The sequence below is a fragment of the Lissotriton vulgaris genome, chromosome 8 (assembly GCF_964263255.1).
Source record: "Lissotriton vulgaris chromosome 8, aLisVul1.2, whole genome shotgun sequence".
Taxonomy (NCBI): Eukaryota; Metazoa; Chordata; class Amphibia; order Caudata; family Salamandridae; genus Lissotriton; species Lissotriton vulgaris.
Genome location: NC_141696.1, coordinates 1,411,514,190 through 1,411,533,677, shown reverse-complemented (window position 1 = coordinate 1,411,533,677; position 19,488 = coordinate 1,411,514,190). Strand labels below are relative to the sequence as shown.

At 46.5% G+C, this 19,488-nt stretch overlaps 1 protein-coding gene across 1 annotated transcript in view; it reads left to right on the top strand.

Annotated features, from left to right (window-relative positions):
• LCA5L (lebercilin LCA5 like) overlaps positions 1–19,488 on the top strand; it is an 861,785-nt gene that overhangs the window by 730,628 nt on the left and 111,669 nt on the right. The window contains exon 9 of the mRNA XM_086936277.1: positions 4,765–4,816. Coding sequence (XP_086792403.1) covers positions 4,765–4,816 — 52 coding nt within the window. The remainder of the gene's footprint in view (positions 1–4,764; positions 4,817–19,488) is intronic.

Genomic DNA, 19,488 nt, shown 5'->3' with positions numbered 1-19,488 from the left:
GTGACGCTCTGGTGCCCCACTGCTGTTTACGATTCCGCTGCTCTTACGGAGGTAGCACATCACCACGGACCTCCAACCGTTCCGATACCTCATCAGGGTTTTTTTAAAAGTGCGCCTTCCCCTGCGCCAGGACCTTGAGATTTTGTTGTTCTCAAAGCATATGTCCTGTTGCTCTCTAGCAGCCCGGAGAATACGGTCTTTATCTCTGTAGTCCAATATTTTTGCAATGAATGCGCGCGGGGGCACCCGTGGCGGCGGGGGAACCAAGGCCCTGCGTGCTCTTTCAATGGCAAAGAGGTCTGACAGGCCCGCTGGGCACAGTTGAGTTTTGATGTACCAATCGAGGAACTGCTCTGCTGATCTCCCCTTGGCCCTTCCTTTGCCACTGTCACCTTGTCGGCTACTTTGCGAAGGCCCGCCCGAAGGAGATTAATGTTGATGGATATTGTCTCTATCCGGTTCTCCAGTGCCTTTCGTGATCCCTGGATGGTGGCCAGCAGCTCCACAGCGAGGTCTCTGTGCACCCTCACCGGCCTCTTCCTCAGTCCGGGTTGTTTGATGTGTGATGCGCCGTGGGGGGTGGCCTGGTGTAGTCTACTGGGTGATGGTGTTGGGGCCACCCCTGTGAGTGCCTTTGTCTTTCCCCATTCTGGCTTCTGAATTGGGCCACCTGGTGCTGGACCAGCCCAGCCTCTCTGCCGCACTCTTCCCGATTGACGTGCTGATCACCCGCCACCTGCCCGGCCAGTCTGCTGCCCGCCGGACCCAAGTCGTCCCTAGTCCTGTCCCTCTGCTGCTTTTGCAGGCTTTTGTTGAAGGGCGCTGCCGGCTCCTCGTTGCTGCTGGGTTAGCGGATCAGATATGCTACAAGGTGACAGGAGGCTCCCTTGTGTTGGGTGTGTGTTAACCTGTACTGTTTTGGGACATTGCACCCAATCCCCAAATCTCTGGTGAACTGGAGTCAGCCCCAGCTTGCCTGTGTTCCACGTTGCTTCAGTGCATCCTAATGCAACGGCACCCAGGATGTGGCCCCTCAGGTCCACTCAGGGCCCGTGGTGCTGCAGGTCCCCTGAAGTGAAGGTCAGAGTTGCGCTATCCTCTGCAACCGCCCAGGCACTATGCCAGCCCCGCCGTCAAATGGTGAGTCTGCCACTGGTTGTAATCGTCCTGTTTCAAGATCTGCAGCCAGCCCCCAAGCGGGCCATCACTCCTGCCTCATTACAGCAGATGTGGATGTCAACGCCAGGGTATGGACGAAATGGCCTTCTGCTAGGACCGGCTGAGCGGGCCCGGCCCTTGGCGGCACAGGGAAATCTATTCAGGCACTCACTGCATCCACCGATTGCTCCCCACCTGCGGCCATGTCCTTTCTGCCGATCCAAGTGCAGTCTCGTTTTGTACCTTGATCGCAGCTGGGGGTGCTTAACATGGGCACAGCTTATCTCGCTGCATTAGAGTCTTGGGGTGCATCCTCTGACCTTGAGCCCATGCCTGCAGTGTTGCAGCGGTCCTTGTTAGTGCCCGTCCCGCTCCTCCCGGCGCCACCACACCTCCTCTCAGTAATACATGTGCGGGGAGAGGGGCAGCGGGTCCAGCAGTTTTGCAGTTCACAGTAGCCTCCAGCAGGCCGGTAGGCCTCGATGACAAAGGCCTCTAGCCTCTGGGCTTCCACCCGGCCTGGCCCAGCACTCGATTCTCTTGGCCCCGGACTCCGTCGACAGATGCATCCAGCAGCATGAGCACCCCCGGCCGGGCTAGGGCCCTTCAGCGCTTAGCCATCCGCTTCACATTCAGCATCACAGCGCCCCCGGCCTTACAGCTGTGCGTTTGCTTGGTTTCTTCGCCCATGGCATATGAAGGCCCCGCTACTCCGGCCCTTGTCGCAGTTACCAGCGGCCCCCGCTGCCCGCTCAGATCCCACACCTCAGGTGGTCCGCAGCATGGTCCCAGCTCACCTCTCGATATCTGCAGCAACGCCCAGGGACGCTTCAGCCCAAATCTCCACTGAGGCGCCCTATGTGTGGCATCACAAGTTGTTTCCTCGACCTAGGCACCGGCGTCCCTCCCTGGCTGGGGCTTCCCCTCTGACGGGGCCGCTCCTCACCTCTCATGGCATCCTCACTCACCACGCTGGGGATCAATCTCACGGGATAGGGGAACAAGCCCGCTCCCCAGTGGGCAACAGCCTGCGGGAGTGGACAATTGGGCCCTGGGCCTCCGTCGCTCCCTCCTCTTCACACCTCACCGTCTCGCATGCCAGCTCCATCTCGCGGACCCGGCAGGCATCGAACTGTATATCCTCGTCCTTGGGTGTATCCAGCAGGCAGGCTGTATTTCCGAGGCACCAAGGGTTGCTTAGTGTTGTGTTGTGTTCCGTGCTAGCTTAGCAGTCCGGATAACAGGATTAGGCAGGATTATTCAGCGGGTCGTCCGGGAGCAGCAAAGATCACGTCCTGTCGGCCATGTTGCTTGGCCATGCCCATGCGGTTAGACGTTATGAGTCGTCATGCAGTCTTATCTGGTGGTAAGCCCTCTTATGGTCCAGTTTCGAAAAGAACTTAGTATCTTTCAAAGTGGTTACCAATACGTTGATGTTCGGTAGGAGAAACGTGTTAGCCACCACACATTGGTTTAACGACCTCAAGTCCACACACAATCTCAACCACCCATCAGCATTTTTGTGATCGCCACCGGAGACACCCAAGGTGATGCCTCCACCAGCTCAATCACACCTGCCTCTAACATCCTCTCTATAAGTTTCTTCAGCTCATCCCTCATCACAATGGGTACCCTTCTCACTTTATGTTGGACAGGTAAAGCATTTTTTTTAACAAGAACACGATGTACATAACCTTTAAGTTGCCCCATTTGTTCTCCAAAAACGCCCTCCGCCCCTCTCAAGATGTCCTCCACCCTTCATCCTAAATGACCAGGACCTTTGTGGGCGCCCTGGGATTCACGATAATGCGTGGGTCATACTGATGCACCCAACCCAGGATGGGGAGTCACTACATATTTTACCTATAATCTCTAAGTCCACTCTCTCTTAAACAAACTCTTAGGAATTATGGTGTACTTAGACCCAGTGTCGACCATTAAACAAACCTTGCGTTTATCCGCCATAAATAAAGCTTTCGGTCTATTCCTCCTCCTATCACCCTCGTCCTGTTTTTCCTCATCATCAACACTGAGGATCCTATCAACTTGTCCACTGTACTCGCTATCAACCTCTTGGACACAGGCCACCCTAGTGCAGGACTTGCTTTTGCTCACCCTTATCATAGTGCCCCACATGTCTGCACTTCAAGCACTCTTGTTTAGCTGCAAAACAAAATTTAGAGTCTGACGAGTGAACATTACTCCTACACCTATTACAAGACCTAGGATTTTGCCTGAAGTGAACCAATTTCTTTATGAACTTTCACTTACTCTTAACTACAGCTACTCCACCCACGTCTTCTTCCCCTCGGTCATTTTCTTCACATGCACCACTCTCTGAAACTTCACCTATGTCATGGGTATGGTTTCTTTTCTCTAACTCTCTCATACACCCCTCTGATTGTTCCACTACCTTGGCTAAGTCGATGGCCAATTTCAAAGAAGGATTCTTAGCTGCCCAAAGCCTTTCTTGTATTTTCTTATTGTTACATTGGACAATCGACTGATCCCTAATCAGTTCATCTGTCATCAATCCAAATTTACACTTAATAGACAATTGCCTCAACCTTGCTATGAATTCATCTATTGACTCATGTTGCTTTTGGTGTTGGGTATAGAACTTGTACCTATTCATGGCCAGGTTTTCTTCTTTGGCGTATCTTGCTTCCAACCTACAGATAGCCTCCTTGTATTCATCAGGCATAGGGTGTCCATTGGCTGGGGGTAAATACCTGAAGATGCGTTGGCCTTCTTTTCCTAAGGTACTAACCATTCACGTCTCCCGCACGTGAGGTAATACCTGATGTCCACATGAGTTGTCTACACAGGTTTTCTACTATCTATAACCTTACTTTAACCCAATCCTTTCACCGCCCATTTTCAGCCAAACATTAGACCCTGCTGTATAACGAGCCACAAGTGAATAGCTTCATGCTTGGACTCACGGGCTGCAATATAAGCAGGCCCACTGGAATTCTGTGGCAGGGAAGGGCAAATTATGCGGTAGGGTTGAGTAAATTATGCTGCAAGATAAACACTCAAATTATGTGGCGAAAAGCAGCACTATTTGAAATAGTATAACTTTATTATTTTGTCACTTTTACACTTGTTAACACGGTCTTGGCATTGGTTACCAGTTTAGTATCCAAATGCAGCAATAAGCAAAAGAAAGGAGACCAGTCAACCTTTGCAAAGGGTCTTCCACTGCGTGGTAACACCTGTTGCTGCATTTTCAACCGTTTGAGCTAGGAGCAATTTTTTGTTAAAATATGCAGATTGTACAGCAGATGATGGATTTTGTGGCAAATGTGGCAAATCTATAATTATAAGAAAACCACCACAGCTGCACAACCTCATAATACCAGTGGCCCTAATTATAAGTCTCTTCTACCCTTTTCTTATTCCGATACACCCTGAAGTATGTTGCTTTGTTGTAGAATGTTTGTAAACTGAAAAAGCAATTAAATAAAATAAAAAAATAAATATTAATTTACTCATGCATGTTCAGAGTAGATAGCTAATGTATGTCTGAAATAATAGTTGAATATTCCTGTAAAGTTGCAATACATTGCATCTCTACATTTATTTGTTACGTGTAATTTGCAGGAGTATGAAGAGTTGAACCCTGATGCAGCTAAAAAGATACAAGAAAATGAAGGTGAGTCACAAACTTGAACACATTCACTTCTAGACACCCAGCACAATAGATCTGCCAGGTGGCAGGGTCAGTGTGGATACCAGTTTTTTGATAGAAACCACAATCAACCTTCAGGGGACAAGGAATGTTATACAGTGTATAGATTTACTCTAAACGATATCTGTGATTTCGCTCAATGATTAGTCCTTCAGCATTGAGTATGTAGGTTATATAAGAGAAGTATTAACCCTTTCGATGCTGATGACGAGCTCAGCTCGTCATCACCCACGGGTGTCATGTGCTGATGACGAGCTGAGCTCGTCATGAAAACAGCAAAATGGTAATTCCCAGCACAGGAGGGGGAAAACGCCTAGCAGCCAAGAGGTTAACTATTGTCATGTTTTGTATACTTCATATCAACGTGACAGATGTTACGTTATTATGGAGTTCATGCTACCTGGAGAGCAGGATGATTAATAGGATGCATAGGTGTGATGAGACCGGTTGTCCATCAACTTACATCACATTAATTGTGACCGGTGGTCTTGTCCCTTAGAGGAGATATCATCAGCTATCATGTATGTGCGCAAAACAGACAGTTGACAGAACTTTAATCCCGGGTCTAGACTTAGAGCTGCAGGATCTAGAGTCACCCTCCCTGACTACGTTAGCCAACCTATTATAGACAGAGATGTTGGGGCAAACACAAATGAATAAAGCTAAGGGATTGTGGCTTTTCAGCACAAAGCAGGATATATCAATAGGGTGACAAGGCCAGTAAGATGCTCCAATGGCTGTGTACTATTTCAAACAGGAGGCCCTCCCATCTTAGTCCCATCCATGGCAAAGGGCTCTGACCATGACCTTTTGAAGTCATTTCCTACTGGACGATAAACCAAAGCCTTTATTTACACCCCTTGTGGAATATACCCCATTCTGAGGACAATAGGATTATGTGGAGTCCATGTCCAACCACTGACACAGTCATATTGCCTATTTTCAAACTTCTCTCCATGCGTCAATGTATTTGGAAGGTTCGGACCTTGAATATTGCTAAACCTCCTATGTGGGTTTCTGTTGTCCATGACTCTGCTGTGTAAGGGAACACTCGACAAACCCTGATATTTTTGGTGTTCAGTTCATACTCGCTGTTGGATCACTCTTGTCTCCTCCTCCACAATCCAATACTTCAATCAGCTGTTTTGGGGGTTTGAGGAGGCCAGCTCATACCCCCAAGTAGATATGATGATCCAATAAAGCTGGTGGGATGAGAGCCTCAGTGCGGAGTGGATCAAGGGCTTCCTGTATGGAACAATGTTGCTACCGCTTCCAGAGCACAATTCGTAAAAATTCTGACATATGTTTGCTACTGCACTGATCTTAGCCATGCTTCTGTGAATACCAACTGTAAGTTCTAACAATGACCCTAACAAAAAACACTTACCTGCACATCTCCAGAGAGCATAGAGTTAAAATGTACTTCAAGAATCCCCTGCAGAGATACCATAAGCTGAAACCACACAGTCTCACTGTTCCTCCTTGGTGTGTGTTAGACCTGGCACCATTGGCGTGGGTCTCCCTTTTATTTTTTGCTGTTGCCTCCTGTGTTTTTGCTTTGTTTTTGCTGGTCTAGATGCTTTGGGCACTGTGCCACTGCTGTTCAGTGCCAAAGTGCAAGTGCTCCACATTGTAAATTGTGGTAATGGATTAGTGACTCCATGATTGGCTTATTTGATTTACTTGTCAGACCCTAGTACAGTGCACCATGTGTGCCCAGGGCCTGTAAATCAAATGCTGCTGGTGGGCTTGCAGCACTGGTTGTGCCACCCAAAGAAGCAGCTTGTAAAATATGGCTCAGACCTGCCATTGCAGAGCCTGTGTGCAGTCTGGGACTGCCATGTCGACTTGACAAGTGCACACACTTGCAAGTCCCTAAACCTTCCCTTTTCTACATGTTAGTCACCCATAAGGTATGCCCAAGGTACCCCCATGGGTAGGGTGCATTGTATGTGAAAGGTAGGACATGCCCTGATGTGCGTGGCATGTCCTGATAGGGAATTACAGCCAATTTCATTTTTCACTATTGCAAGGCTACCTGTTCCCATAGGCCAGAATGGGCAGTTTGATTATAACATCGTATAATCCTAACTGACCGGGGGAACAAGGTAGAAATTCGAGTTTAGTATGCCTGAACTCAGAATGTTAAAATACATCTTTTAGTGAGGGTGAGGCCTAACCCTCCAGCATGCCTCTGCTAGGTTTGTGTATTCCATATCTGGTTTGTGAGTGACAGGGGGCTGGAGAGGGCCTTGGCTCCAGCAGTCTGATGGGTCAGGGCTGGGCTGAATAGGGCCTCATTAAATAGAGAGTAGGGGGGGGGGGAGATTTCCTTTCACTGACCTGAGCCCTCATAGAATAGAGAGTAGGGGGAGGAGATTTCCTTTCAGCTACCTGGGTCAGGTCTGCTCTCAAGCAATGCTGTCTCCACCTCCTGCCAGGAAGCTGCACAGAACTGGTTTTGGCTAGGCACAGGCACCCTCTGCCTTCAGAGGACAAAGGATTTACTAGTATAAATATTGGAGCCCAGACCCCAGAACTTTAGATCACTTCTGGGTACCAAGACAAACCTTTGCCAAGGAGAAGAACCAATAAAGCTGAAGGAGGAGACTGCCCCTGTGTTGTGCTATTTCTGGGGTTGGCCTGCAGTGGTTACTATATTTGCCAAGGAAGGGGGGAGAAGACTTTTGTGAACGTTTCATCATCTTGAAGAAGAATCTTCAAGGGCTTTAAGTTTGCTTCCCTCCTGCCTGAAGTCTCAGGGATACAAGACTTCACTACCAGCTCCCCTGAATTCCCTTGCTGGGAATTCTACTTGCAGAAAGACGCCAACTGTTGCTTGGGCCCTCTGAAAAAACTGCGTGTTGCTGGGAGCTGGAAGCACAACGCAACGAGGAGAAACGTGTCGCCGCCGCAGCAGTTGCTTTCACATCGCAGAAGAAGCGTGCCGCCGCCGCAGCTGTTTGCCGTCGCATCACTGAGGAAGCACGCCGCATCACCGGAGAAGCCTGTTGCCGCCGCAGAGGTCACCATCGCATCACCGGAGAAGGGTGTCGCAGGGCCTGTCGCGGCTCAGAAGTTACCGAGTTCGCCGCACGGCCGTCGGGCGTGCACGCATCACATTCAAAGTTGTTGCATCGCATCAAAGAGGCCATTTTGTTGCATCGCACTGGATCGTCGCATAGCGGCGCAATCTTGTCGCATTATCACCGGGCCGCAGTAAGAAACAAAGCATCAACTCCCCACACAGTAAGGATGCGACGCATCACCTCCCCTGCGCAGCAGTAAGGAACCGACGCATCCACTCCCCCGAGTGTAAGGAACGGCGCATCAACTTCCATGCGACCCTTTTGTTTGCATTGTGTGACGCGTCTAAGGTGCTTTGAGAGTAAAGTGTCGCATTTACCATCTACATTGAACTAAGCTATTTTCTACCATTTTAAAGACTTATTTTTGATTACAGTATTATGGATTTTTGTTGTTTGATCTTGTGTTAAGTCTAGTATAGATTACTTATTTTTCTAAACTGGTGTGGTGTCCATTTGTAGTATTTTCACTGTATCACTGTATTTGTTCACAAATGCTTTACACACTGCCTCTGAGATAAGCCTGTCTGCTCGTGCCAAGCTGCCAAGGGGGTAAGTGGTAGTATATTAGGAGTGTAGCCCCCTTACTTGTACTACAAGCAAGGGTCCCTATTTAGACAAAGGTACCTACCTCTGCACACTAGAGACCTCAATTTCTAACAGTGTTCTTATACCAATATAAATCCAAGAGTCACAAGAGTAGCACCAGAAGAATCCACAGTGTCTCTTTGGTACTCATAGATCAGTATGGATTTTATTCCATACCGAACATACTATGCAGGGCGCAGCAGTAACCTCTGTTTATTCACAATGATAGTCCGATAGTGTGTACTAAAAAATATTATAGCAACAGGAGCCCCCATGCCATTACATCATTAGTTACTGTGACTCAGAGGATTCTGATATTTGTAACAATGTTTCACAGTGTAAACACACTACACTCGTGTTTCTTAACATTTTGAAATATGTGAACCCTCACTTAATCATTACTGGAACCCCCATTGAATCATTATTGGAATCTGGGGGCCCCCACTGAGTCATTGCTAGAAGCCGGGACAAGGTCTAAGCATTTTCGATGATGTCAAACACAAAACATACACACAAAAATACTGCAACAAACATTCATCAAACAAATAGAAAAATGAATAAATATTTTAATTAATTCACCAACAAATAGAAAAATGAATCTGAATTTTAATTTAATGGGAAGGATGGCACTTTACTAAATTCAATTGAGGTCACTCATTGTCCGTACTATGGGGCTCATTAGGATTGCGGTTAATCCGCATCCTCCGGGCCGGCGGAAGCCACCGCCGGCCCGGAGGATGCGGATTAACCGCTACGGACAGAAAAAAGACCCCCCCCCGCCAGATTAGGATGGCTGGGGGATCTTTTTTCCGTCCGCCGCTTTTCCGCCGCGGTCGCCTTCCGACCGCGGCGGAAAAGCTCTAACATGGCTGGCGGTGTCTATCAGACACCGCCAGCCATATTAGGATGGCGGCGGTCCTATGCCTTTCCACGGCGGCATTTCTGCCGTGGAAAGGCATACGGACTTTTCTTTGGGGGCCCGTTGTGGGCCCCCAGGGGTGAAGGGGGGGTGGGGGTGCACATGGGGGTACCTATGGTACCCCCCTGCCTTTGCGTGCACGAAGCAGCAGGCACCACGCGGTGCCTGAAGCTTTGTGCACGCAAAGGAAAACATTGTTTTTTAGCATTGCGGCGTGTGCTGCTACAAGCAGCACCCGCCGCAATGTTAAATATACAGGATGTGACTGCCAGGGTGGCGGTCACATCCTAATCTGCACGGAGGGACCGCCGCTGCCCCTGCGGACGGTCCCTCCTACTCTGGGGTGGCGGACGGACGCAGGTCCGTCCGCCATCCTAATAGGCCCCTATGTTCTTTTTAATGCTTTTGCTCTGCTCCCACTAATAAATCTGAGCATAGTAACTTAATTTTGGGCTCCAAGTTCGAATTCCATCACATTTACAAAACAGTTTAAAACTTTAAGTTTTACATTTTGCTTCTTTATTATATACGTTAATTTTATTTCATTCTCTAAGCAGTCGTGGGCTCCCTGTGTAGTCTTCATGGACCCCCAGTGGTCCCCGGACCACAGGTTAAGAACCACTGCAGTACACCACTTATATTGTGAATGAATGTATGCCAAGGAGTTTCAATGAAACATGTGGATTTAGCTTATGATATTTTGCACAGCATTGTTGAAGTTCATTTGTACTCTGCATTTACTTAATACATCCTGAGTTACTCCACTTTAGACAGAACTTATTGTGTCTGTGAGCAGCAGGCAGGACACACTTTGGAAAAGAGTAGTATGTCTCACTTATTGAAAAAATAAAATAAAAATGAAAAGAAGAACCCTGTTGAGGAGGTTTGAATAAGATATCACTTTATGTCCCATGATATCTCTATTTGGTTATCAGAGCCTCACCATAATCCTTCAACATTCTACTCCTGTACCTCCATGTACCCAGAGGCCATCAGGGAACAGAAGCCAAGTTATTTTTAGCTCTGGCCCTAAATAAGACTCCAAAACAGTCCTCTCACCTTCCTCAGGTTTGTCTTCTGACAGGAAGCGATCGGGGTCTTCAATCAAAAAAAGATTTTAAAATGCCATAAGAAGGACATGCACTTTTCTTCTTTGAAGAGACAGTCCTGCTTCTGTGACTTTTGGGAGATTGGGCTGCTGCTCGAATGCCAGCCTCTTCTTCTTCGGCCTCAGAGTTGATCCCAGTTCTCAATAAACTTCCACCAGTTTCCAGGTACATCCACTGAGTCCTTTCAGCAGGCCTTATTGATCATTTTCATGGCTGCCCCTTCCCCACCGGGTGCCCTTGCATTCTTAAGGCCAGTCAGACCTTTTAGGGTTGGTCCTAGCCTTTGGAAAAACTATGCCTCAGCAGTCTCTAGTGTTAGTGTCTCTTCTGCAGAAGCCAACCCCATCCAAGATGCTGTCACGATTATCTTCAGTGTTGCTTCCGTAGTCTTCTCTGATGCTGCTGTCAGAGCCACATTCAGCGCAAATTCATCCCTTGAAATCAGAGGAATTGTTGGCAGTTATATAAAGAATACCTGCAGCAGTATAAATGCCTAGGGCTTGAATTGATCTACCAGTAGCCTTTAAGGAGCTTCCTCTGTGCAGGGTCCCTCCTATTATCATTTCTTTAAGGTCATTGCCAGCCCTGCAGACATGCTGTCAGCAAATTCTTCTGCATGGAGTGCCCACCTCCAGTTGGCTCCTGTAGAATTTGCTCCTCCTGGCATCCCTTATCGTTCAAATACTCCCTTCTTAAAAGTTTTGGAAGCACTCCCTCACTCATTCTAGGACTGCTGCACTTCTTTCCTATCCATGAGACTCCTAAAGTTCTGCCTTCTTTTAGGGTCCTCTTCCATGTTCCGGTAGTGTTCACATCAGTCTAGGTTCCTGCAGTACTTCCATCATCCTCAGTATCTGCAGAACTTCCCCTCCCTTCCAGGTACCTGCTGTACTCCTTTCTCTGTCCAGGATGCTTCATCACTTTCCGTCATTCAGACACATGAAGCATACCTCTCTCGCAGCATCCTGCAATGCCTGTCTTTCTCCAGTTTCCTGCAGAAAATCAGAATTCCTGCAGCATAGACTTGCTCTAGGTTGCTGCTGTATACGTTCCTCCAGGCTCCTGCAGCTCTCCCGGCCTACAGACTAATGAGGGAAGCCGCTTCCAGCACAATTTTTATTCACACACAGGCATCGCAGACACAGCTACCCTTCATCTATCTACCCACCACAGCAAGTTTGTACTGGGCTTTAAGATATACGTAGGCTATAGCTGAACCCTGAGCCCATCAAACCAAGGCCTATTAATTGTGTGCAAATGTATATGCGTACACTGAGTTTGAATCTATCCGACTACATAGATTTAGCTGCCTTTGCTGAGGTTTTGCATTCACAATATAAGGCATCGAAGTGCATTAAAAGTACATAATACAAGCAGTGCACGGTATCTCAAGATGTATTTTCTTATCCCTAGGCACATCACAAAGGGGTCACCAGGCTGGATCTAATTATGTGACAGAAATGTGTCCAGGGGCAGGGGTCTGTTCTGTGCACATGTAAAAAGCCATTCTCTTTGATCCCACCTGTTGGACTTGCCCCTTTTGCAGGATTATCCCCAAACTGTTTGCTTCTTCCTCCTATTTTTTCCTTACCAGGGGTTGTAGGCTATGGGACTGTGGGTACTTTACCACTGCCAATCAGTGCTAAAGTGCATATGCTCTCTGTGTAAATTGTTGATACTATTGGTTCTCCCTGATTGGCATATTCGATTTACTGGTAAGCCCCTAGTAACGTGAACTGAAGTGTGCCAGGGTCTGTAAATCAAATGCTACTAGTGGGCCTGCAGCACTGATTATGACACCTACACGAGTAGCTCTGAAAAAATAACTCAGAGCTGCCACTGCAAACTATGTGCTCAGTTGTTAACTGTCATGTCAACTTGGCAAGTGCACCCACTTGCCATGTAAGGCGCCCCTATGGTAGGCCCAAGGTACCCCCTTGGGCAGGGTGCAGTGTATGTGAAAGGTAGGACATGTACTGGTGTGTGTGAGACATGTCCTGATAGTGAAATACTGCCAAATTGGTTTTTCACTATTGAAATGCTATCTGGCCCCATAGGATAGAATGGGACAAGATAGAGAAATAAAGTTTAGGCTCTCTGAACTCAGAATGTAATAACACATCTTTTAGTAAAGATGTTTTTTAAATAGTGTGTTTGAAAATGACACTTTTCGAATGTAAGGAATTATCTTGTTAACCATGCTCTGTGCCTCTGCCTGTTTGTGTATGACTGTCTGGTTTTGGAGTGCCAGGGGCAGGGGAGGTGCATTCTCTCGGAATGCCACCAGGGGATGGGGGTTTTTATGTGTGTTTTGCCTTTCCTGAATGAGTCAGGGCTGGGCTGAATAGGCGCGGTCTGCATTTAGAGTGGTGGGTGGAGATTTCCCTTGCACCTGAATAGGGCCTGTCTGCCTTACACAATACTGTCTCCACCTCCTGCCGGGCAGCTGCACAAGAGAAGACAGAACTGGTTTGGACTGGGCTCAGAAAACCTTGCACAAAGAGAACAAAGATATTTTGGGGTATAACTATTAGACCTAAAACCCCTGAGCTTTAGATCATCCCTGGCATTCAAGAGGACTCTGTTCCAAGGAGAAGAGCTGGAGAGACTGAGGAGAAGTACTGCCACTTTGCTATGTGCTGTGTGCGGTTGGCCTGCAGTTGCTGTTTCTGCCAAGGTAAGTAGAAGGACTTTGCTGTGTGCTGTGTCCCCCTGCTTGAAGGAGATCTTCAAGGGCCTGTGTGTGCTGGCCTCCTGTTCTGAAGTCTCAGGGACACCAAGACTTCACCCCCAGCTCCCCTGAATTCTGCTGTTGTGAGTCCAGGCCTGCCAGGAGGTACCTGTGCCGGTATTGGACTTCTGGAGGTTGTTGCTGCTGTTTGGGAGAGAAGGAACTTGAAGAACTACAAAAACGAAGCATCGCTCTTCTTGCGGCTGTTTTTCTGACGCATCTCCACAGCGTGAGAATAATTTCCACGCATGGGTGTGCCGTTACGAAAACCGACACAGCGCCTGTCGCCGCCGCAAGAGTCAACGCATCAAGGGGTCGCGGCTGAAGAAAACCGACGCAGCTCTGCTCACCGCTGCCGCATCGATTACTGGCGCAGCCCGGATTTCTACGCATCGTACCTGTGCAACAAGTTTTCCCGACGCATCACCTGCGGACCAGAACCGTCACGAAGAATCAATGCATCACTTCTCCCTATAGACTGGATTTGACGCATCACTTCCCCTTCGTGCAGGAGAACAGTTGCATCGCCTCCTCAAGGTCTCAGGAACTTGTGCATCTTGTTGTTTTAGAGGCTTTTTGACTCTGCAGCTGTTTGGCCTTGTGAATTTTGACGTAACTACAGGTATTTTTTTGTTTGTTTGTTTTTTTAGTCCTCATCTAACCATAAAGCATCTGCAAATATGAATCAAGAAACTGACCTTCTATCTTACACACCCAGGGTTCCTGCTATTGCATTAGCTATAGGCCTAACCAGGCCAGCTTCTTTGTACAAAGCCTGGTGTAATCATTGGACTTAGATCTTAAATCAGCCTCATCTCTTTACCCCAGTCTAGGAGATGGACCCAGATGTCACGCCCATGCCCCAAGTCCAACTGAGCCATAGCCAGAGCAGTCCACAGCCAATTCTTATAAAGCGGGGGAGATGGATCCTTCCATAATCTACAGATCTCTCTCCGGGCAATAAGAATCAAATACATTAGTAAACCTTTTTGTGCTACAGACAGTGTGGTCGGGGGATTGTTATCAACACCGAACATTACCATGGATAAGTTGAGCTTAAAATTGGCCTTAAAAATAGCACCAAGCGCACACTCCACATTCTGCCAAAACCCCTTAAAGGCCCCACATTCAAAGAATAGATGTATATCGTCGGCCTGGGTAGAATCACATCTAGGGCATTTAGAGGATGTAAGAGGGGCAAACTTAGCGATTTTCTTGGGGGTGTAATATAGCCTATTGACTACATAGAAGTGGTTCTTTTTTAAGGATGCAGGTTTAACCACTTTGTATAACATCTGCAGAGAGGGTTAAAACAGTTCTGCAGCCATGGTCTCCAAGGCTGACGAGTTCCAAACTTCGTGTTGTAGTGGGACACTTGTTTCATCCACTTGCAGAATCTTCCTATACCAGAAACTATCCTCCTTTTTTTATGATGTGAGTATTCTGGCATTGAAGCTCAATTTCCCAGTTTCCGCCTACATTGGATCTCTCTGCAGCAAACCAGGAGGCCAGTTGTAGATATTTAAATCTTGAGAGAGGGTCTCCTACTTTTAGCCTCAAGACCTCCCAGGGATGGATCCCTTCAGCAGAAGATCAGACAAAATCCGGAGACCAGCTTTCTTTATGGGGAGTGCCAGGCCATCTTTCAAGCAATCAGGTAACCACGGTGAATGCCAAATGGGAGCAAAATCGGAATAGTATTCTATCCTCCATATTTTCCTGACCCTATACCACAGGTACAATGAAGCTGTCAACCTTCAAACAAACCTTTTTGAATAATCTGGGCGCTCCAAACTTATACAAGAAGCCCTCTCCACCCCCTTCAAAAGCCACCATCTCACTTAGAATCCTCCCTCAGTTACAACCCCCTGCTGTATAAAGTAATGCCCGAATGTTTTTAAACTGAAAAGCAAAGGAATACCAAAGGAAGTGCCAGGCCCCCTTTCTGGAGCTTACGTCTTCATTTTTTCCATGAAAGCCGAGCCGTTTTGTTATACCAAATGAAACTTCCATTTTGCTTAGTAGTAATACTTTATTCGATATAGTCATATCATAAAAGTACATACATTGATTCAAATTAATAAAAAATGACATATATGATAAAGATATCCAATTTCATAGGATAAAATACAATTAAAATACTATATACATTTAAAAAAAACCAATTCTGATGATGGTACTAAGTGCAACAACAGTAATATACATATGGGCTTTCTGTACAGGCAAGGTCTATACTTTAGTAGTAATTAGCAATCTGGTGCGAGTAAACCAGGCACTTGATAGGTACTTTGCAACTCCGCATACAATAGACCTTAGTCAGACAAATATTCCCTTTGGGACACCTTGCTATTGGAACATATATTCTCAGGACACATACACATGGACAACAAATACTAACTCTATACTATATAAGTGAGGCAAAATGTAAAGGTAGACAAGAATGTAAGAATATGCTAGACAATGTATTCATAGTAAAAAATACATTATAGTTAAAAATAATCATTAAAAAACAGGGGAGACAATTGAATTAAGGAAACACTTAAATTCCTATTGATAAAAAGGAGGTATGGAACAGAAAATCAATTCAGCAAAACATCAGAATTTTCTTTTTCTTAAGCATCGACGCGTTTCGGCGGACTTTCTAATAAAGCCACCTTCATCAGGCATACATATAATGTCTTCCCAGTTAATTCTGAAATTTAAAAAAGATTTTTTTTAAAAAAATGCATATATACATAGAACCTTCTGCTAAAGCACATCCCTCTCTCTTTTATTAGAGATATTGTACGGCCTCTTTTGGCTGGAGAGTCTTAGTTGTGTTCCCTCTCTCTTTTATTAGAGACTCCGCATAAAATAGCCAAGGATGTTGTATCGGTTGAAAGAATGCGGAGGGCGACCCTGAAATCTCTAACCCCCAACTCCCTGCATATTCCATTTTTCTTTGTATTCTACTTATATCTTTATGTGGGAACTCAAGGGGATTTGTGCTGAAAAGGTAGGTCAGTTTTGGCAATATAACCATTTTTACAAGATTTACCCCACCATATATTGTAAGAGGCAGATTTGCCCATCTTAAAAACAATCGGTCAATCTCCTTAGATATCCTCTTAAGATTAATCCTCGGGATATCTTCTTAGTTGTTAACTATCGTTATTCACTACTAATTTTACCCGTCCAATTCTCGACATTCCAAACCATTACATCAGTCTTAGAGGAATTTGCAAGGTATCCTGAATATGAACCAAATTCCTCAAGAAGAGCCTCCACCCTAGGGAGGACCTCAGCAGGGTTATCGGTGTACAGCAACAGGTCATCCGCGTATAGGCCAACTTGCTGCTGTAAGAGTGAACGCTGAACGGGACAATTGATTCATCCAGACTTATTGCTTTGGCAAGAGGTTCTATGTATAAATCGAAAAATAGGGGCGAGATGGGACAGCCCTGCCTCGTTTCCCTTGAAATATTAAAACTTGAAGTCACTACATCGTTCTGCAATATCACTGCTGAGGCCCCCTGATAGCAGTTGATTAGTGTCTGTATGAAGACTGGGCCTAGACCCATTGCTTTTAGGACCTCCCACAGGAAGGCCCAACACACACAGTCGAATGCATTCGCTGCGTCAAATGCTGCCACAGCCAAAGGCGTCGACCATGCCACAGCAAGATCAATGCTTCCTATCAACTGCAGGGTCTGTTTCTGTATATATCTGCCAGGGATGAAGCCCTTCTGGTCTGTATTTACCAGCTATGGAACTAACTTGACCAATCTCCCTGCCAAGATCGACATAAAGATTTTATAGTCCGCGTTGAGCAGGGAGATTGGCCTGTATGAGTCAGCCCTAAGAGGATCTTTTCCCGGTGTTAGACTAAGGACAATTGTAGCTTCTTTCCAAGATTTAGGTACTCTCCCCTCTGCACTGTACACGTAATTAAATAATTCACATAATCTTGGAGCCAGTTCTTCCTATAAGATTTTATACACTTCACCTGGTAAGGCATCAGTCCCGGCAGCTTTATTGCTCTTAATCTTATTAATATGTGCCAATACCTCACTCTCTGTGATATGGGCATCCAGGGCAGCTTGACTATTCTCAGTTAAAACTGATAGTTTTTTAAGTCTCAGCTAGTCCTGAATACTCTCCGGGCTAGGGGAGATCTCCTCCCTGTTTAGATCCGAGAACAGGGAAAGAAGACAGTTCTGCATGTCTTCATGTTTACGTGAAGTTCCACCGTTCTCGTCTATAATTAACTCATTAATATTATTCTTAGCACGATCTACCCGTGCCTTCCAGGCCAAAAGGGCCCATGCCTTTTCCCCATATTCAAAATGCTGCATACTATGGGTTGACCATTGTGCTATGATTTTTAATTCTAGTTTCCCCCTATAGCCCTGACGGAGACGTTCCAGATCTTCATTAATGCAGGTAAATTCTTCTTTAGATAACTGGGGGGTATTAAGCCTCTCCTTCTCCAGCATCCCGATCTCTTTCTCTAACTTCTGGAATTCCAGAGACTCTTCCGTATTTTTTGAGCAAATCAGACTATGTGGCTGTCCCCGAAGATTTGCCTTAAAGGCATCCCAAACAAAGTCTAGGGAGGTTGTGCCGATGTTATTTGCAAAAAAGTCTGTGATAGATGTTTAAAGTGTGTTAATTAGATCGAGATCAGTGAGCATTGCCCTCTTCAGAGTCCATCTAGAACCAACACTTTATCTAACACTTAAGTAAGAGAAAGAAATGGGAGCATGATAAGCGTGGGCGTAAAATCCGTTTTGCGGGCGAATTTGCGGATTTTTGACGATTTCGCGATCCGCGAATCGCGCAAATTTACCCAATAATCCGCAAATTCGCAAGCTACGAATTATTCTGCTTGGTCGCGCTTGAAAAATACAATATCGCGCGCGCGGCGTTGACTTACCGTGATTCTGAGTCCGCCGAGTTGTTTTTCTCCCGGTTTTGCGTGTGCTGCGCCATTTTCGATCTTGCTGCGTGATCTCGCGAGAGGTTTTCTAACGCAATTACGTTATCGCGGCTTGCCATCTAGCACAGCGAGAGTTTGACAACGCGAGTACGTCATAAAGGCCCGCGATCACGCGTTGCTGGAGTAAACAATGCCGAACACGTAGATGCAGCTCGCAGCTGACTTCCGGCGGGAGATTTGAACAGCTCGCGTTCCCGAAATTGCAAAAATTGCAATTCTGCACAAGAAATCCACCGCAGGAAGCATAAACCTTGTGAAAATGATGATTTTGATCAGAATAACTCCTCAGATTGACATTCGGCTGCACTTTTTGGTGCAGGAGTCCATTTTTTGGGGTGGGGTGGGGTGGGAGGAAGGAAGTGCCCCAGAGTCTCCAACTTCCTGTTCCTGTCCAGCAGGCTTCTCCCAGTGCTTTGTCCATGTCCTGGTCACTTTTAATTTGGCTGTGGAGCTGGAAGGATTACTTTTTGTGACTGCTGCTGGATATTTGTATTTGAGGACTTTTTGGACTTTGGAGTTTGGATCACTTTTGGACTTGAGATTTTACAAGTAAGTTGGTATTGTTTGTTTGGGGCATTGCAGTTGAGGCAACTACAGTTCTAAAACTTTTTTCACAACTTTAACAAAATATATATTGTGGTGGGTAGCCACAGTATCCAGTAGGCCCAGGGTTAGTCATGGGTGCATGATACAACTGTTTCTGTGATTTTTCTTTACTTAATTCTCATTTATGTCATGGAATTTTAGCTCACTGTTATATGTTGTTGTTTTTTAAAATTTTGGGGTGCCTGTAAAGCCTCACTAGCCAGTAGGCCCAAGTGTAGTGAGTGGTGCATGGACCTAGTCTTTCTATGGGGTGTCTTGAATTTAAACATCATTGGGGCATGGATGGCATTGGATATTGGTGATTTGTGTGTGTTTTTAGACTTTTTGGGGTGTTGTTAGGGCCTGGCCATGTGGGTGGGGGCCATTTTGAGGCCTGGTACAGGCAGGGCCTGGCCATGTGGTGGGGGTCAAGGGGCCATTTTGAAGCCAGACAGTGTGCTCAGGCCTGCACCCAGTTTGCCTTGCTTTCAACCATTATGCCCAGGGGTACTCAGTGGTGCATGGGCCTAGTCTTTCTGTGGGGTGTCTTGAATTTAACCATCATTGAGGGCATGGATGGCATGGGATTGTGGTGATTTTTGTGCGTTTTACGACTTTTTGGGGTGTTGTTGGGGCCTGG